This window comes from Bacillus rossius, chromosome 2 (assembly GCF_032445375.1).
Source record: "Bacillus rossius redtenbacheri isolate Brsri chromosome 2, Brsri_v3, whole genome shotgun sequence".
NCBI lineage: Eukaryota > Metazoa > Arthropoda > Insecta > Phasmatodea > Bacillidae > Bacillus > Bacillus rossius.
Genome location: NC_086331.1, coordinates 114496027 through 114514983, shown reverse-complemented (window position 1 = coordinate 114514983; position 18957 = coordinate 114496027). Strand labels below are relative to the sequence as shown.

Below are 18957 nucleotides of genomic sequence, written 5' to 3'. Positions count from 1 at the left end.
ATTTACATGTGTAATTATTTGTCACACATTATTATTTGACTAACTAAATCACACACCGTATTACAGTTACAAGCCCACGAGCGTGTAAACATATCAAGTCCAACTAAGAGGCGTGAATATTTCTCAATAGGAGTGTAGCTGTGGGTGACTGTAGCTCAACAAAGTAGCATTGAGCTAGATCCGGTTCGTATACTATGCTGCCATTTTCATATGTCAGATACCTACCTCAGACTCCACATGTCCATACTGACAATTAGTCTAGCTGCATAAACTACCATTATCGGCAAGCTTCAAGTTTAAGGATTATTTAAAATCAAATTTAATTGTACTTTATGCACGTTTGTTTTAATTTGTATGGGAAAAAAAAAATTCTAGTACATTTTTTTTATTTAAAGAATTTTAAATTTATTTGTTCATGTGGAAAAGAGCTATTTCATTTCAGATCATACCCACATCCTTACTACTCTCAATTATTATCTCTTGTTCTATAAAAAAATACTAATAATTTTTCCCTATCTATACTTAATAAGCAAGAAGTTTCATTTATATCGTGCATGGACTCACGCACACATATTTTGTTTCCTTTATGCAAATAATTACTCAGTCTAAATCTTAGGTGAAACCAACATTAAAAAAAAAAAAAATTATTCAAATTGTTGTATTTCTTCATTTTTCAAATTTTTAATGAATATTACTGGTAGGTTGCCTAGCTTGGCTAATCTTAAGATGTAACAACAGGAAATGAAATAGTTGCACGAACGTACACACTGTGTGTGTGTCTCATGATGTTTTTTAATCACTCAAACAATTCTGTTTTGTTTTCACATATGTAGATGAGCCATTAAAAATTTCCTTAAAAAATATTTATTTGTAAGGAACTAACATATTTCTGAAGTGGCATGCAACTGAAGACATTTAATTAAGCATTTTTATATGTAACATTCAAATGAAAACTCTTTCAACAGAGACAAAGTATCATTTTAAATATTTAAGGTTGTCATTTCTCTATACCTGGATATTACCATTTATATATCCAATACAAGAATATTCAGTGTTTATTCATGCTTATATTGGATTTATGCAGTTTATACTCAATTTATTGGGCAACAACATTTAGCTTGCCCAATATGGATCAGGAAATTTATACAACTATGGTATTTTGTCAGTATTTATTTGACACTCACTGTTTATTTCTTCCCATTTCATGTGTGCCAAGCTAGGCGGACAGTAAATGATATAGGTGTATTTCATTTATTTATTACTTGTTAATGATGCATGCACAAATAGTGTTAATGTGAAAAAGTATATTTGCAGTCTATTTTAAGACCATTTGTTTATTTTAGTATAGGGTTAATAAAAGAGATAAACTTTTGTGTCTGTAGTATAGTTAATCTATACTAATATTATAAAGCTGAAGAGTTTGTTTGTTTGTTTGAACGCGCTAATCTCAGGACCACTGGTCCGATTTGAAAAATTCTTTCAGTGTTGGATAGTACATTTTACGAGGAAGGCTATAGGCTATATTATATTATCAATAACATTAGGGATCCTTACTTAAAGTCCAATTTAGAATCAAATGCATTGGAGGGGGTTAGATACAACATGCAGTACACGTACGAAGTGTGTGTTGACAATGCCGCAGGCGCTAGAAGTTTATTTCCTATTGCCTATTAACATTGTTGCCATGCACTAGATGCCTTATCATTCTTAATTTTCCCATACAAGTAAAGAACACCCGTGTGATATTAACAACGAAGCAATCAGTACCCTCATAAGACTTCAATTAGTATTTAAATACTTTTTATCACTTTAAATCGCAAACCTAAACTATTGATTTTTTCCCTCTCTGTGTGTTTAATTTGTTTTTTTTATTGCCCTTTTTTTTTTTTAAGTATATATATTTTACAGACTTGAAACTTCACAGTAATGTTCCTTATGTTACGCAGGATGACATTTTCCGAAAATTAGATCCCATGGGTGGTTAAAACCAGGCAACAGTGGGTACTTTGTCTGCATGAGAACAGAATTTTGCATTGTTCATGCCTTCTGCGTCTCCATGGCAACGGGCATCGCGCGGCAGTGGCGTACCCACAAGGAGGGGCATGTATAATGAGCGGCGCAAGAGTGATCTGCCTATAGACTGCCGTAGTGAAGTACGGGTACATCAGTTGTACGTTGCGTGCACGAGTCGGGAAACCATCGGTGCTATTCCTTTTCTCTCCGGTACATTATACAGCATTGTAATAAATTTTCACTGAATTTTTTTTTTATTTACCATTACTGTAAATGGGAGATGTGGCTTAATTTTTTTCCATTAGTATAGCCGTGCGAAGCCGGGTCGGGCAGCTAATGTAAACATAATTATGGTGAAAATAAGTAAAATGAAGTCAAGCTATGGGTTATCTGCATTTAAAAACAATACAAATACTATAACATACATTTTAAAAATTAATATGTACCTTTTCTGAACCAGAGACCTCTTCCATTTTCCACCGTCCAAGATCATCCTTTGACCAGTTCACCATCACAGTACTAATTCCTGATACATGGCCTTTACCATCATCAAGGAACTCCTGAAAATACAATTACAACTTGTAAACACAAAACAACAACACAAGTACTTGACTTGATCCATCGTTATCAACCTATCAGTAATAGAGGTACATTAATGCTGTTGCACACTTCTTTCAAATTAAAGCACTATTAACTACTAAATCTTATAAGATTATTAGGAGTTGAACCAGAGTAAATTTTTGAAAGGCTAACTTGCTTTTAATATTCTTTAGGTTGAAAGGTCATCAGTTGCTTCTGTCTGCTTGATAGTAAATCTATTATGCCAAAGTGCAATGCAGAAGTTCACATGAAATGAAATAAAAAGAAACAAAATAATACTCTCTGTACACTGCTTCACACACTGAGGCTGGCCATACTAAACACAATTTGTAGGACAAATGCGTACCATGTACTCCACACACCCTACTTAGCAGAAAACTGAATTTCCAAACTATTCTGCAGCATCAAAGTGGTTGCACTGGCTCTCACAGTTGGGAACTGCCATGACCTCTCTACACACCCACTCAACTGCTGTTTCGTCACTGGCACAAATGAAAAACACATTGAGTTTGGTACGCTGTTTCGGTGGCGATCGTATGGGATTGAACTAAAAAAAAAAACTGTAGAGAAAACAAAAAAATAGCTACTTCACAGCTTTGACAGCAAATTTTCAAGAGGTCATAAATGCATTAAAAAAAAGCATTTAAGGGGCTATTATTTTTTAAAATTTTGGACTTCCCATTTACACAAACTGGAAGGTATTCCACACCTCCCGAAATCCAAGTCATTTGCTCTTTCCAAGATTCGAAGCTGTGTCCACGCCTGCATTATTTACATTGTTTACGTTTTCACAACAATCTTTGAAGTACACATTAAGTAAAAAGTATTTTATATAGCATCTGGAATAAACTTTTTACATCCAGCCAGTAGATTATAAAGAAAAATATCCAAAAAACATTTTTAGTACTGGGAACAGCAAAAAACCTACAAAAAAATTACTGTGCTCTGCCAAGTGTGACACACCATCTACCGTGTTTTCTCGCATAATCGTCACACATTTTATTCTAAATTCAAGTTTGAAAAGTAGGGGTGCGACGATTATGTGGAAACAAAAAATTTTGTTAGGTAAAGTTATTCATGAAAACAAAACCCATTCATGGAAAGTATGTTTATTTAAAAAGTGAAGTTTTAAAGAACATGCCAAACAATTTAAATTAATGATTCATGCAACAAAAACATTTCTTCAACTTTAAATTTAAAAAAATTAAAAAATCTGTGACGTGAACGCAAGCCACTTGAATATGTGACGTGAAATAACGCGTAACTGTCATAGTACATGCTTGCCACGAAAGAGTGCGGGCCGTCAAATGTAGTTAACTCGGCACTTGACAGAGAGTGCGCGTTGCATGCAATCGGCAAGATATCGATATTTGACTACTTGCGCGTGCTCTATATGGACAGCACATAACCAAACATGAATGATGCCAACTAGCGCTGGCTACATGTTTATAAACAGTACACCGTGGCGACGCAGACGATCAGATAAAGGAAATAACGTTTAAAAACATCTTATTAAGAAAATTTACACGTCAGACAACTTTGTATTTCCATTAATTAAATAGTGGTAATGTCCAAATGAATATTAGATTTCTACTTTAAAATAGATCATTTTATACAGAAAAGATACCTACACAAAGAGCTCGGCATCTAATAGCGGAACCAAAAATATCATGCGACATTTACACAATAAGTTTTTTTATCCCAATTTTGATTGCCTAAAATATGGGTGCAACGATTATGCGAGTGCGACAATTATGCGATAAAAGAGGTATTTCCAGTGGAAATAAACTACTGTACACACAAGGCCAATTACGTAGCATAAATAACACATCCCAGCAAACAACTCACTGTGCAAACAACACTGCTATTTAATAAGACAAAGTTGATAAGCAGTTATAAATGCAAATGACACAACAAAAATATGGCATTGATGTTTTAAATACAATTTTGTGAGACAATTTTTACCAAATTGTAAGCCGTGCACATCGCTTCACATATAGTGTGATAATGGCAAGACACATAGACTAGGTTAACAGTTCATTTTTTTGTGTCAACAAATTGTAATGGCTGTTGTCAAATGCAGAATAATAGAAAGAACAAACAATTAACCTTTCCTCTACAGCTTTTCATATTCTACAAACTTCTTTGTATCTATTAAGTATCTAATACCCATAAATATACAGAACAATTTTCACTTTGGCTTGTTCTGTGATTTTGTAGTGTTACACGTAGCCCCTAGTCAAAGCTAAATACACCAGGTGTGGATCTTCTCATGGGGCTCAAACTATTATCTGTTTCACAAACAAGAGTCTCAACGAATTTGTTCATAAAATGTCAGTGAGCTATTTACAAAGTGACAATCTCTTATGACTTACTGTGTTTGCGTAAATAAAATAAAATAATAATGCCTTTGTAGATATGTGTACTTCAAAAGAACTAAACAGAACCTTATTTTACTTGTTTTTTAGTTTTGTTAATTTTTTCACCAATATCACCAGTTTTTCAGTAATTATTTGTCTCCTTTTATTGCATTTGTATTAACTGGATTTATCATTCTGTTAGTATTGTGTACTTTTTTTGGAAATTTTGTGTTTGTTTCTGCCATTTATTTAATTTATTTTTGACTTACAGGATTTCTGTTACATTCCTAAGTGTTTTTTATAAGTCCTGTATTTTTTTTTTTTTTAGAATTTATTTGTTGTGTTCTGTTTCTGACTCATGTTAGACAATGATAAACTTCAATTAAAATTTTGATACCAGTAATATTTCACCACTGCACTCGTGCTTTAAAACTTTGTGATCTACATTCCCTAAGCTAGAACCAACATACTCACTCCCATGCTACACAGGCTACTAGAAATACTGCACAATGCAAATGAACCCTAACTTAAATAAAAAAAACACATGAATATTTATAAGTTTCATTTTTTACACACCTTACTAAGGATGCTGAATTGACGAGGGTCTCTTCCAAACTTGACTTTCACTTCTTCGTGTCCATAATCTACCTTGAAGACTCTTGGGTACTGGGGCCAAGGATTATCTTTGCTTCGGCGTACAGAGGGCTCAGGTAAGATCTCAAATGTTGTAATGGATTTTGCACCCTAAAAATAAAACAACATAAATAAAACAACATGTGTGGCTGATGCTAGAAATATTTATTCATATAAATGATTTTTATATTCACATTTGTTTAGAAGCTGTTCTTATATTATTGAATAAAAGTTTTTCCACTTATTATATTTTTCAGCAGTCTGCTGTTTTGATACTAAATGACACCAGAAAAAGATCTTTATTCAGCTTTTTATCAAAGCCTAAGGAGACGTACGCTGTGTCCACACCAGAGCAACATTGTTGCACGACATGTTGAATGACGGTGTTGACATTTGGTGTACACGGGGATGGGTGGGAGAATGTGTGTGTGTGTGTGTGTGTATGTGTATGTGTATGTGTATGTGTGTGTGTTTGTGTGCAAATGTATATGTGTATGTGTGTGTGTGTTTGTGTGTGTGTTTGTGTGTGTGTGTGTGTGTGTATGGGCGTACACGCGCGTGCTACTACTCAGAGTGTTGCAGGTTATAATTTTCTGTTTTCCACCCAGTGTGAGTCCCATCAAATGGTTTTTAGGAGACATGTCATACAAAATCGTTGCCCCAGTGTAGATGCGGCTTTATGGAGCCAGATAATTTGTTGGTTTCTACTTGAAGCATTCTCATTCCATCCACACAACATGCATGTGATATCACAAATTTGCATACTAAACCACAAAAATTTTCATCAGAAATTCACAAACATTTTACAAATTAAAATTTTTTAAATTCTTATTAAATTACTTAACATTTAACAAAATATGAGAGTGAAAAAAATTAAAAACTGGAATGAAATCCACTCGTTACACCTTAACACAAATAACATACAATACATGATTTAAAAAAAGATATCACATAGACAAATATATATAACATTTAATAAAATAATATTCATAAGATAGTGTAAAATACAAAAATCAAAAAAAAAAATTATTTAACAAAATACTGGAGCAAATTTATGAGAATTTTACTATGATTATTATGTAAATCTAGGCAAACGATACAACTATTAGAAAACAAACTGCAGACCATGTGAACATCATCATACAATTGTTCAAGATACAAAACAGCATAAGAAATGATGTGTTTGACCGCATACAAAGGTGTAAAACCATTAACAGTAGTAGCAAAAGCACAAGATGTGGCGAGTAATAATCACACAGTGCAATATGACTAATCCAAAGAAGAAAATCCTATACATTTTCATTAATTTTTGGCAGTGGGATTTTATTTAATCCCAAATAAACATGATATATGAATATTTCATTCTTAAAATAAAACTCTTCCGAGTATCAACTGATGCATAAAAGTTTAAGAAATCATTTAAGTTGTTACTATTGGAAGGCACAGTTTAACTGTTGTGTTATTTTGTAGTTAAAATTTAATTTACCTGGCGAAGAGAAGTCGCAATGCAATCACAACCTGTATCACCCCCACCGATGATGATGACATCTTTGTCTTTTGCTGTCAAACCTAGCAACTCTATGTCATTTCCTAATTGCTTCTTTTGCCATGTTTCTAAGAACGCCATGGCAAAATGAATGCCCTCCAACTGTCTACCAGAAATTGGTAAATCTCTAGGCCACGTTGCTCCTGTGCATAGCACAAGAGCATTAAATTCTTCGTACAATTCCTAGAAATGAAAAACAAGAAAGACAATAATTAGTTGCTTATTGTGCTAGCCAACAGCAAATGACAAATTGTAAGCAGATACACAAAGAAAAGCACATAACTATCACATATACAGGTAAGCACAGATTATCATACTCCAATTATGAAAAAACCACAGTTGCAAACGTTTTCTCACGTGCAAGATGGGCGTCATCGTCTGCTTATCTTGTGCAGAGCAATTTAAGAGCTGGCTTTGTCACAGTTTGAATTCTCTGTCACTGAGCAGTGCTAGGGAGGAAAAACTACAGACAGTTTGTGTGCCAGCGCACATTGACAACAAGACTGACAATACGGCTGAGCACACCTGCTTTCAGCACACAGCACTGCCTTTGTTCTTAACTGCTGTGGAGTTCTCTCGCGAGCCTTTTGCCTCCCAAACACTGAATGAAAATTGAATTTACAGTCACTAAGGAAAACCACACTAATCTCGTAAAAATAGTTTCCACACAAAAATCCAATATGTTTAGTATATAATTATACTGTACTTAATTTACAATCATATTTTCTATCTGTCCTACAAGTTTCTTTATTACTTCAAAATGTTATGACTCAAAATGCATAGGAATAAAAAATTAAAGGCATATTTCTTTTAAATTATTGTTGTCATGGTAGCTAAAGCTTGCCAAATAATTTAATAATAATTAAAATAAACTAATTTCTTTGGTCTCCACACAAAAAATTGGCCACGTGGTTATGATTCCAGAATATATTTTGCTACATGAAGATTAAGAATGAAATGTATTTATGGAACATTACCGTTTTATTTTTCTTTATAGTTTATAACCTATTTTGATTGAAAACCGAGTTACATAGGTAATTAGAATCCAATAAACTGGATAGGCTTGTCACCACTCACCACCTCCGGCTAGCTCAAATTTGGTGATGAGTGGAACATACAGGTTGCAGGTCACGAAGAAAGAAGAAATTTATAAACAATGTTCGATGTATTACCTGTTTTATTTATTTATGTAAAATTCACACTATATTCCGTACAACCGAAAACACGAAAAAAGTAACTGTACATTAAAAAAAGATCAAACACGGCCTGCTCAGCCCGCCGCCCGAACAACGACCGCTCGGCCCGGTGCTCGGACAATGACTACCCGGCGCGGTGCTCGGACAATGACTACCCGGCGCGGTGCTCGGACAATGACTGAATTTTAACAGCCTTCCTTCTTTGTGCGGGCAGTGTCCTGGGCTCGCCGACGTAATTTTCAGCCAATCACGGCACATGGCAACAGAGGCTTTCCACGAAATGCTTACTTCTGTTCCCACAAAGCAGCAATTTTGTATCTTTCTCGCACTCCCGTGACCGTGACTCAAACGCCTAGCGTGTGAAACAAAGCCTCGGTCGTGGAAAAAACCGAAGGAGAATCATGTCAGCACGCCTTCCCACACAAAGATGCCAGCAAAAAAATTACTAAAAAAATACTTATGAATTTTAAAAATAAAAACAATAAACCCGGAGAATTACGTTTACAATAGCTTTTAAAAGTAAAAAAATTATATCTAACATGAAATTCGACCAAAAAAAATTTATAACAAATGATTATTACTGGATTGTATGAGGAAGGCTGTAATCTGGGTTGTTACAGGCTGTGGTCATTTTGTATGTGGGGTGACTTAAGATTTTTAAGGTTATTTTAATTTTACACAAACAAATCCTTAGAAATCAGTTATACTTTTGGGACCAAAATCCATAAGGTATAATTCGGAAGTATGTTTGGTCTATATTCATGGTTGCTACAGAAATATAATCTTAGAATTCCCTGACTTTTCCCTGTTTTCCAGAAATTTAAGAGAATAATTCCCTGACTTTCTTATGAAGTACATACCATAAATATTAACGTGCATTAAATGTAATATAAAAATTTCAACATGAGGTAAAATAAGTTTTTTTATTGTGTTATTTTGACGGCAGAATTGTGAATGTGTTTTTTCCCTTCGACATGGCTGGTGAGAGCTCTTCGGCCTATATCGCTGAGTTGAATACTTTTGTAGCACAAAGTGCAGTACGCAGAATTTATGTTTTTAGCAGAGGGTTTAATATGCTGAAACTGTGACTCCTTGAGCCAATTCTCCTTAAAAGTAGTTTTCTTCAACATCTCTAAGCTAAAAAAAAAGTACATAATATTTTCAGGTTAGGTTAAAAAATTATTATGAATTCTTAAAAAAATATTACTACACAAATACAAAAACTATTACAAATTCACACCTAGCAATATAACGGGCCTACTTAGAGAATTACAATAGCAGCATTACAATATGCAATACTCTTACATTCTTACAATGTTAACTAACGTTTCTGGGGATAAACATGTTCAGTTATGCATATTTTTTTATACACAATGTAAGTGTCACGCAACAGAACTCACGAATTATAACGGTTGAAAAAAAAAGTAATTAAAAAAATAGTTAGAAAAAATGCAAAAACATAACCGCACACAAAAGCCACGTGTTTTCGTATCAGCTTGGTAGTTTTCAAAATGAGAATTGGTATTGCTTCTTTATCAAAATGCACTTTATTTTCTTATGATCGCATCAAAAACTAACTTCACCTGAAACGCCTTTAAATTCACGTAATAAGATTTGTACTCATCTTATTCCACGTGAAAATAGCCTTCAAAAGATAAACGACGCCATGCCCGTTCTGTAGTTCTTGCATGGAACGGAACAAAACACAAAGTCTCATGGACAAATTAAAAAGGATCAAAACACGAACAAATGAAGGCCGGGTTCGCTAGTGAACAAACGAGTGCCTGGATTGGCCAGAAGTTATGGTGGGTTGTTGTAACAGCCTATTGCAACGGACAATCGTAGACCAAGTAAAAAAAAAGTTGCAGTTGCCGTGTGCCTTAAGCAGCAGCCTTTTAGCGGAGTCGTTCAGTAGCAGTACGAGCGCATCAAAACAAAGCTTTGTTTGAATTATAAGCAACTTTAAAATTTCCAGAATTCGTAGAATTTTCCCTGACATTTCCCGGAATTCCCTGACCATTTTAATTTCCCTGACATTTCCCGGTTTTCCCGGTTTTCTAGTCCTGTAGCAACCATGTAATATTGCAAGAGGCGCCAGGTTTTTTTATATTTGGCTTAGGAATGGATATTTTATCATTTTGGCATATAAGTCAGTTTAGTTGATCTGTGAGCTGTTAAATGATAAGCATTCCATCCTAATGCAGAGGCAGTTAAAGGAACTTTGTGGTAAAATATTCTCTAGTGGATCTGTACAACAGAAGTATTAAATAAATTTTTATTCATTGCAAACTAGAATATTTGTGCTTTCTTTAGTAACTGTAAATTTGATCTCCATTGTTGAATTTTGTAATATATTAAATTTGGGTATTTTTATTCAAGAAATAACGAGATATAGTAAGTTAGTATTAATACATTTTGTAGAAATTATTTACTTGAATTTAAAATCAAATTTTATACATTTTTTTATAGTTTTGAATTTGTCATGCATACATCAACAAAACACTTAATATTGCAGCAAGTGTTTCTCAGATCTCAATAGTTAAATGAATAAAATTTAAAATACCATAAACAAACACCCGAAATGGTGAGCAGTTGCTCTGATCCATGAACTACCAATAACTAATAAAATAAAAATTCAATATTTGCAGTATATGTTATTAGTTATTGTCTTTTGAATGTACAAGCACTCTTTTTTAACAACAGAGTTTATAGGATAGAAAAACTGAATATATCTATAGAGTATTTCAGAAATGCTTTTTTTGTTAATAAATGATATAATTAATAGCAGCATAAATGCCAATACCCAATGAAATTTTAGTTTTACAGCATACACTGTCCCACACTTCCTACCCCAGTACTGGCTACTGGGTTTAGAACCTCAACTCGACCTCAAAGCCAGTAGTTGGTATTGTAGTTACAGACAGAATGATTTATTACCTTTACATATAAAAAAAATTTACTTGAGAGTACACAACTACACATAGAACATACAGGTTTTTCCATAACTCAACTTCAAGCCGAGAGTAGTTGATAAGTTGATAAGCTAGTTAATGACAGTTCTCAATAAAAATGTCATTTTAAAGTTATATGTATTATTTTCAAACATTTTAAAACCCTAAAACTGTACAAAATTATTAGATATATTTAACTACAAATTTCTATATCATGCCATTCTAATTTTGGGCATAATCCTGAATAACCCTTCCACTGATAACAACTCCAAATAAAATAAGTCATGCTATAATTTTTAATAAAAAAAGGTTTTTGCACCACTTATGCGGCAAATATTTTTAATAGGGCAAATTTAAATATTCATACCGAAACAAAAAGTACTATGCTAACTTGGCAATTAATTTTGAAAGATGGTTCATTTAAAAAAGTTTTCAAAATGGTAAAATACTGAAATTTTTATTTATAATTTAGTAATTAAACCAATTAAAAAATAATTCCATTATGTAACAGATAATATAATTAGTACTATTCAAAGCTCAACTTCAATTATTCTATGCGAGATAGACAGTGAAACCATTTAACATAAGTCCAAGTAAGACATTGTGAAATTTAAAATGAAACTAGGCATTTCTTGAAATTATTTTAATATTAAATTAAAGAAAATGATTAAACATTTTCCATCAGCCTCAATGCTATACATTCATACTTTGAGCTTTTACATATCAGGGATGTAATCCTCACAATATGGAAACTTAAACACACACACTTATCTTTTGACTATGTGCACATCACTGACCTTTGCAGAAATATCTTTTCCAACATTAATGTTTGTCTTGAAAGTAATCCCTTCATCTGCCAAAAGTTTTACACGTCTCTGAACCACATCCTTGGAAAGTTTCATGGTTGGTATTCCGTACTGAAGAAGACCTCCAATACGATCATTCCTCTCAAACACTGTGACTAAGTGCCCAGCCTGAAATTAAAATTGATACATACACTCTCCAGGATACAATAAAATATGTGAAGCAATTAAGGAATAAAGGTCACTAATGATAGACCACTAGGGCTTCTGTAAAAGGTATAATACACTTTAAAAATACATATATTATGATTATGAACATACTGTTAAAGAGTGGGGCAAGAGGTCAGGAAAGGAAAGCCCAATTTATTGATTGCGGTTTTATTATTACTAGGGATGGGAAAGTCGATCCGTCGATTCTTCGATACCCCGATTTTTTGATACATAATCGATAATCGAGGATCGGCGAAAATCACCGATTATTAAAATTCTGCAGGATGTAGACGTAAAGTGCTGCCTAGCAGCGGTTCATCGCTGTCGTTGCAGTAATTTTAGTCAGTTTTACAACTAAATAAATAACCATAAACGATATAATAAATAATAAATGAAATATAACATAGCTTACCACAGCTCAGTTGCCACAATCCCGTAAGCGGGAACGGAGGTTGGCGATTTCGTACTGTGCATTTAGGGTTATTTATTTATTAACGCAGTGTTATCGTATAAAGAAATTGTAGCCCAACTTTTACTTGCTGAATACACCCACATTGGTAGCCATGTGCACAAAATTTCAAGATTCTACTGAGAAGTGTGCCACGTTTTCTACGTTTCTAGTATATTTATTCACTTGCGTTGTTGCATATTTATTTTCGTCAATGATTTTTTTTGTTAACCAGCATTTGTCTATACATGAACTTTCACAGGTTTGCCAACTTCCGGTACAGATCTTATTCTCAATTACTTAACGATAAAATGCAAGAATAATGTGGCCATAGCCCGTAACATTTTACGAGTTACGTATTTTCCGTAATTTATTTAATAACAGTAAACATTAAATCACCAGTTAATTACGCAACTTAAACATAAAATTTCAATGGACGTTTTTGAAACACATTTTCATTCCAGTAAGTTACCAGTACGGCAACTGTAGAAATTTTCTTACATGCTTTTGTTTCCAGTGATGCTTCTTTGTTTGAATGTTGGGTAATGTTAGCGCAATACGAATAGTAAAATAACATTTTTATTTACGTGATGTCTAGTGAAGTGTGGAAATACTTTGTCATCGACCGACAAAATTCTGGCTACGCAATATGTCAAATCTGTAAATGTACAATCTCACGTGGCGGTAAATCTAAAACTACAACAAACATGAAAAAACATCTCGAAAACAAGCATGGGAGTTACGTTCATGAGACGAAGAAACAAAGGCTACATTCATCGGAATTGAGCGAGATTGAAGAAAATGAAATAGATGATAGTTCAGCACAAAATTGTTCTTCAGAGACAACCTTGCCATTGTCATCAAATTCAGATGTTAGGCCTACTGCTACTGATTCATCGAGAGGCAGCGGTTCAGTGTCCCCGAGGCATGCTGAGAAAGTTGGCCAAACGAATATTTCATCAAGAACACCAAACCAGTATAGGCTAACTCCTAAAAGTCAATACCAGCCTACATTACAATCATTTATTGATAAAACTGCACAATTCAAGTCCACTGATCCTCGTGCAAAATCAATAACTCAGCACATAGGTAGAATGATGTGCTTAGACAATCGTCCTTTTAGCATGGTTGAAGACAGAGGATTCACAGAATTTGTCAAATTCCTTGAGCCTAGGTATGTTTTGCCCAGCAGAAAACATTTTTCAAATACTGTTGTACCACACATGTACCAAGAATGTAGGGAAAATGTGAACAAAAAGTTGGACGAAGCTGAACATGTGAGTCTTACAACAGATATGTGGACTTCAACAGCCAATGACGATTATCTTGGTCTAACTGTGCATTTTGTTGATTCCAATTTTGTCTTGCAACACCTCAACATTGGGGTTATTCCCTTTCCTGAATTATCTCACACAGGGAACAATTTGTGCAATTTTATCACAGAAACACTTGAAGAATGGAAGCTGCAATCTAAAGTTGTTGCCATTGTAAGAGACAATGCCAGGAACATAACTGCTGGCCTAGAATCATCCGAATATGAACATCTGCCATGCCTAGCACATACCCTGCAGCTTGTTGTAAAGGAAGGGCTACTGAACAACAAGAATGTAAATAATCTGATTGCCAACGGTCGTCGCATAGTTGGCCATTTCAAACATTCTTGTAAGGCGACAAAAGAGTTAAAGAAGGCTCAAGCCACGCTGAAAATGAAAAAACATAAACTTATCCAGGATGAACCAACGCGTTGGAATTCATCTCTCCATATGCTACAGCGCTTACTTGAGCAAAAACAGTCTGTTTCTTTAGCATCAGCAACTCTGCAGTTACCTGTGACTTTTTCATCAGCAGAATGGAACCTGATGACAAATGTAGTAAACCTTTTAAGTATTTTCAACCATGCAACATTGGCTGTAAGTACTCAGTGTGTGACAGCCTCAGAAGTCATACCTATAATCAACAGTTCTACTGAAGAGCTAAGGAAACCAGCACCTACTGGATCAGGTGTACAGGGCATCAAAAATGATATGCTTGCTGCCATAACTTTGAAGTATTCTGATGTTGAAGAGAATATGTTGTACGCAGTTGCAACATTACTGGACCCACGATTTAAACACCATGTTTTTGTGCAGGACGGTAATGTCACAAAAGCGAAAGTTTTTTTGATTGAAGAAGCAAGAAAAACTATCTGTTTGAAACAACCTGAAACTGAGGTAAGTTAGGTGCTAATTTCCTTGTAATTCATTAAGTGTATTCTTATTTGTCTACTTCTGCTGTTTTATGTTGACACATTTGTTTGTTCATTTTTAATTTTTAATTTTGAAAATTTTGTTGCTTTTCTCTCAGTCTGTGCCGCAAACATCCAGCCAAGCAATGGAAAGCCATGGTATGTGGACATTTTACTCAAACATAATGAAGACTGCCCCAAGTGTAAGCCACATCGCATCAGTTGAAGATGAGATTAATGTTTACTTGGAAGAACCTATTCAAAATTCAAGTACCAACGTTTTCCAGTATTGGAAAGAAAATACCAAGTACCCATGTTTAAAAAAACTGTCAAAGAAATTTCTTTGCATTCCACCTTCAACTGTACATTCCGAGCGATTATTCAGCACTGCAGGACTGATTGTTGATCAGAAACGGAACCGTTTAGATCCTGAACGAGTCAAAATGTTGGTTTTTTTAAATAAGAATTTGTGATCTAATAAGAATTTAGGATCTAATAAGACTTTGTGATCTAATAAGATGCTTTGCCAGTTTTCATTTATTATTTTAAGAACTTTCAATTTTATTTTGTCAAAAGTGTTGTTTTTATGATATTTAACTATGTTGTCATTTATTTCAAAGGTATAAAGATTGAATTTGGTAGTTTCTGGTTTTTTACAATATTTTTAATAATCACAACTTTTTGTGGCTATTTAAAGTTTGATTGATAAATGTTAATGATTGTACATTTAGTAATTAATATACTATTTATTAAATTGTATTCCAATGAAATTGTTAGTATTTTGATGACTTTACGACAATTCACTTTTTATTAGTACTACTGACCTATTACTAAATTACGTATTCTCTTTTCAAAATTACATATTCAACTGGATTAAACATAATCCACATAAAAAATAATGCTTGCCCTACACATTACACATTACAGAATAGTAATTTCAATTTCTTTATTTCAAGTAATGTAAAGTTTTGTTTTATGTGTTAAATTTAATAGTATTTATTTATTATTTTGAAAAATGCTTTTTTAGTGTATTCAATAAGTATGTTTACTGATTCCATTGTAACTTATACTTCAATCCCGAAAATGAGAATCTATAACTTAACCTAATTGATTGGAATCGATAATCGATAAGAATCGATGATCGCAACAAGACTCGATAATCGGTATCGAATCGAAAATTTTGAAAATTTCCCATCCCTAATTATTACCTAAATTTACACTTTTATTTAAATAACAACAATTTAACTATCTGTTCACAAAGTAATCATAATTTTAACAAAGTCCACTATTACTCTACCCACTGGAGCCAGGCTTGATAGTGACTCGCTCTGCTGTGAGTCTCTTATCGTGCACCTTGGTACCAACACACTGCTTCACACTACTCTCAGTCCCCGATGCACCAACAATCACACACAAAGCCCGCTCGTTGCCCAGTTGTAGTTCACCAAGGGGTCACACCCACTTCACTTCACTGCCTCCCGCCGTTTATATACCTCTCAGTCTCATTCCAAAAAGGTTTCGTAGCCCTTCAAAGTGTCGCATTATCAAAATCCCTGGCTAAACACTCGAAGCTTCGAGAACAATGGCACCCTAGTTACGCCACTTCATGCAGACAAGGCTCTAGAAACGTGCCGAAACTTCGAAAGCGGTAGAGAGAGATACCGCACTAATTGGATTACTGGTTGGTGGAAACACCTTTATTTTGTACATACTTTCGTGACATGTTAATTCCCTAAATTATTTCAATGAAATTATTTTTCTACAGCCTCAAAATTCATGGTGGTTGTAGAACTTTTTTCAACTAATCATAATCCAGACGCTCAGTGTTCCATCTTAAATATTTTATTATTTCCAATTAAAATGTTTTTCAGCCCCAACTTCAAAGATGTATAGCAAATTTGGGAACCACTTTAGACCATAAGTCGTATAGAGGTTTTTGACTTATATTGTCGTGATGACCCTGCAGCCAAAGTTTGTTGGATGAATTCAGACTCATCCTATATTGTTTTTTTGTAAGTATACAGAGCCTTATGGGCAAAAGTTACCACACTGGCCTTTAACTACAGCAATCTGGGTCGGCCCTCAGAAGATACGGGATGACCCCCAATTATTTCAATGAAATAATTTCTCTATAGCCTCAAAATTCATGGTGGTTGTAGAAATTCATTCAGTTAAACATAATTGAGATGCTCAATGTTCTATCTTAAATACTTTATTATTTACGATAAAAATGTTGTTCAGCTCCAGCTTCTAAACATATACCCGCTTTGGAAAGGACTTTAGACCATGGGTCCTCTGTATGTTTTCAACTTATTTTGTCGTGATGAAATTGCAGCCGAATATTGTAGGTTGAATAAAGACTCATCCTGTATATGCTGTCTTCGACTCCACAACATGGGTTGCCAACTACTCCATTATACCTTAATACACTACTACCCCATTACATAACAAAATACATTTTCATCTATGTTTCATAAACACTCTTTTTAGGTTATATTCTCTTAATGCACAGCTTAAAACAACAGTTCCTAAAGCCTGTATATCCATTATCCCTTAAAAAACTTGGTTGATGTTATCTGGGACAGCAAATGAAATATGTGAAGGTGTGTCACAGAACTGAAACAAACTTTTCTTTAAAAATGTTTAAAAGTCTTATCTTTCATAAACTCTGGCAAAACATCTTGCAAGACAGTTAAATCACATGAAGTCAACTGTTTCCGGCAGCATTTTATCACCTTTGACAAAAGTACATGTGCTAGAGAAGTGAGATTTGTCATACACTTTTGAAAATGGTGTTGAGCAACTCTCCCATTACAAGCCTCACTATATATAAACATCATGAAGGATACAGTCTATAAATGTATTCAGGCATGTTAATTATATATGCAATGGCAAGCATATGAATGAATAACAGTTCGAAACAATAAGAGCTTAGCAAGCATGGTGGTCGATCCATGGCATTAAGTGGATATCATGTTAGCTACATACATACTGTCAATACTGATTGCCAAACATACAAAAAAAAATTTTTAACGTGTGTTTAATGTGTACAGATGTATTTATTCTTTGACCTTCTGAAGATAATAATTGTATTTAAGTTTTATTGAATACAGTGATTTGATTTGATTTTACTTTTAACATGGTATGTTTCCAGAGATCAGTGCTTGTTCGAAATTGTATCTTTTCAGTTCTCTCAACAAGCCCTACAAGTTTTCAACTGATATTTTTTTTCTTTAAGTTAGCAAATTAATACATAAACAAATATTACCAAAACTTTAATCATACTAGCAAATTAACAAAATTTCTGGAAAAGAACAATAATCTAAACCAAAAATTGTAAAACAGATTAAAAAAACTTACAGCACTTGATAAGATGAAGAGCATATTTTAACACAATTGAAAACCAGAAAGTAAAAAAAACTGACCTTATTGAGCTGGTGAGCAGCAGCAAGACCTGATGGACCTGATCCAATAACAGCCACTTTCTTGCCCGTGCGAAAACTGGGTACATTAGCGTGCACCCAGCCTTGCTCAAATGCATTGTCTATGATGGCACATTCAATGTTCTTAATGGTAACTGGAAGCTCATTGATCCCCAGCACACAAGCTCCTTCACAAGGTGCAGGGCAAACTCTTCCCGTAAATTCTGTTTAAAACATGAAACAATTTACTACTGCACAACCAACTAAAAATATTTACCTATAACATAATCGAGACAATGCTATGCATTTCCTTGTCTATTTCTGAATTTGCTGAAAGTTTAATGTAATTTTAGGACATCTGGAAATATAAAATAGATTTAATATTCTTCAAATGTTCTCCAGTTGGAAGCTCATGCCATTACTACTTAACTACACTTGGATTGTGAGCTGCTGTCTCCAAGATGCCTTGCAACATGTTAACTCCCTCCTCGGTTCCTATGGTTTCCTTCTTTTCTCGTAGCTTCTCCACTCTGGCTTGAGCTTTGCTGCAA

General features: G+C 34.1%; 2 protein-coding genes across 2 annotated transcripts in view; one reads left to right on the top strand and one right to left on the bottom strand.

Moving 5' to 3' along the window:
• The window catches only part of LOC134529642 (uncharacterized), a 192419-nt gene that overhangs the window by 11315 nt on the left and 162147 nt on the right, over positions 1–18957 (bottom strand). Inside the window, exons 31-35 of the mRNA XM_063363952.1 lie at positions 18410–18630; positions 12097–12273; positions 7093–7335; positions 5550–5717; positions 2460–2573 (exon numbers count right to left, since the gene is read on the bottom strand). Of these exons, the coding sequence (XP_063220022.1) occupies positions 2460–2573; positions 5550–5717; positions 7093–7335; positions 12097–12273; positions 18410–18630 (923 nt within the window). The remainder of the gene's footprint in view (positions 1–2459; positions 2574–5549; positions 5718–7092; positions 7336–12096; positions 12274–18409; positions 18631–18957) is intronic.
• On the top strand, positions 13219–15573 carry LOC134529641 (zinc finger BED domain-containing protein 4-like). Its single transcript, XM_063363950.1, has 2 exons — positions 13219–14970; positions 15104–15573. The coding sequence occupies exons 1-2, from the start codon at positions 13351–13353 to the stop codon at positions 15455–15457; spliced, it is 1974 nt and encodes a 657-aa protein (XP_063220020.1). The 5' UTR covers positions 13219–13350; the 3' UTR covers positions 15458–15573.

Coding starts and splice junctions, on each gene's coding strand:
- LOC134529641 (XM_063363950.1), top strand. CDS start 13,351: ATGTCTAGTGAAGTGTGGAAATACTTTGTCATCGACCGACAAAATTCT. Junction 14,971..15,103: donor TGAAACAACCTGAAACTGAG/GTAAGTTAGGTG, acceptor CTTTTCTCTCAG/TCTGTGCCGCAAACATCCAG.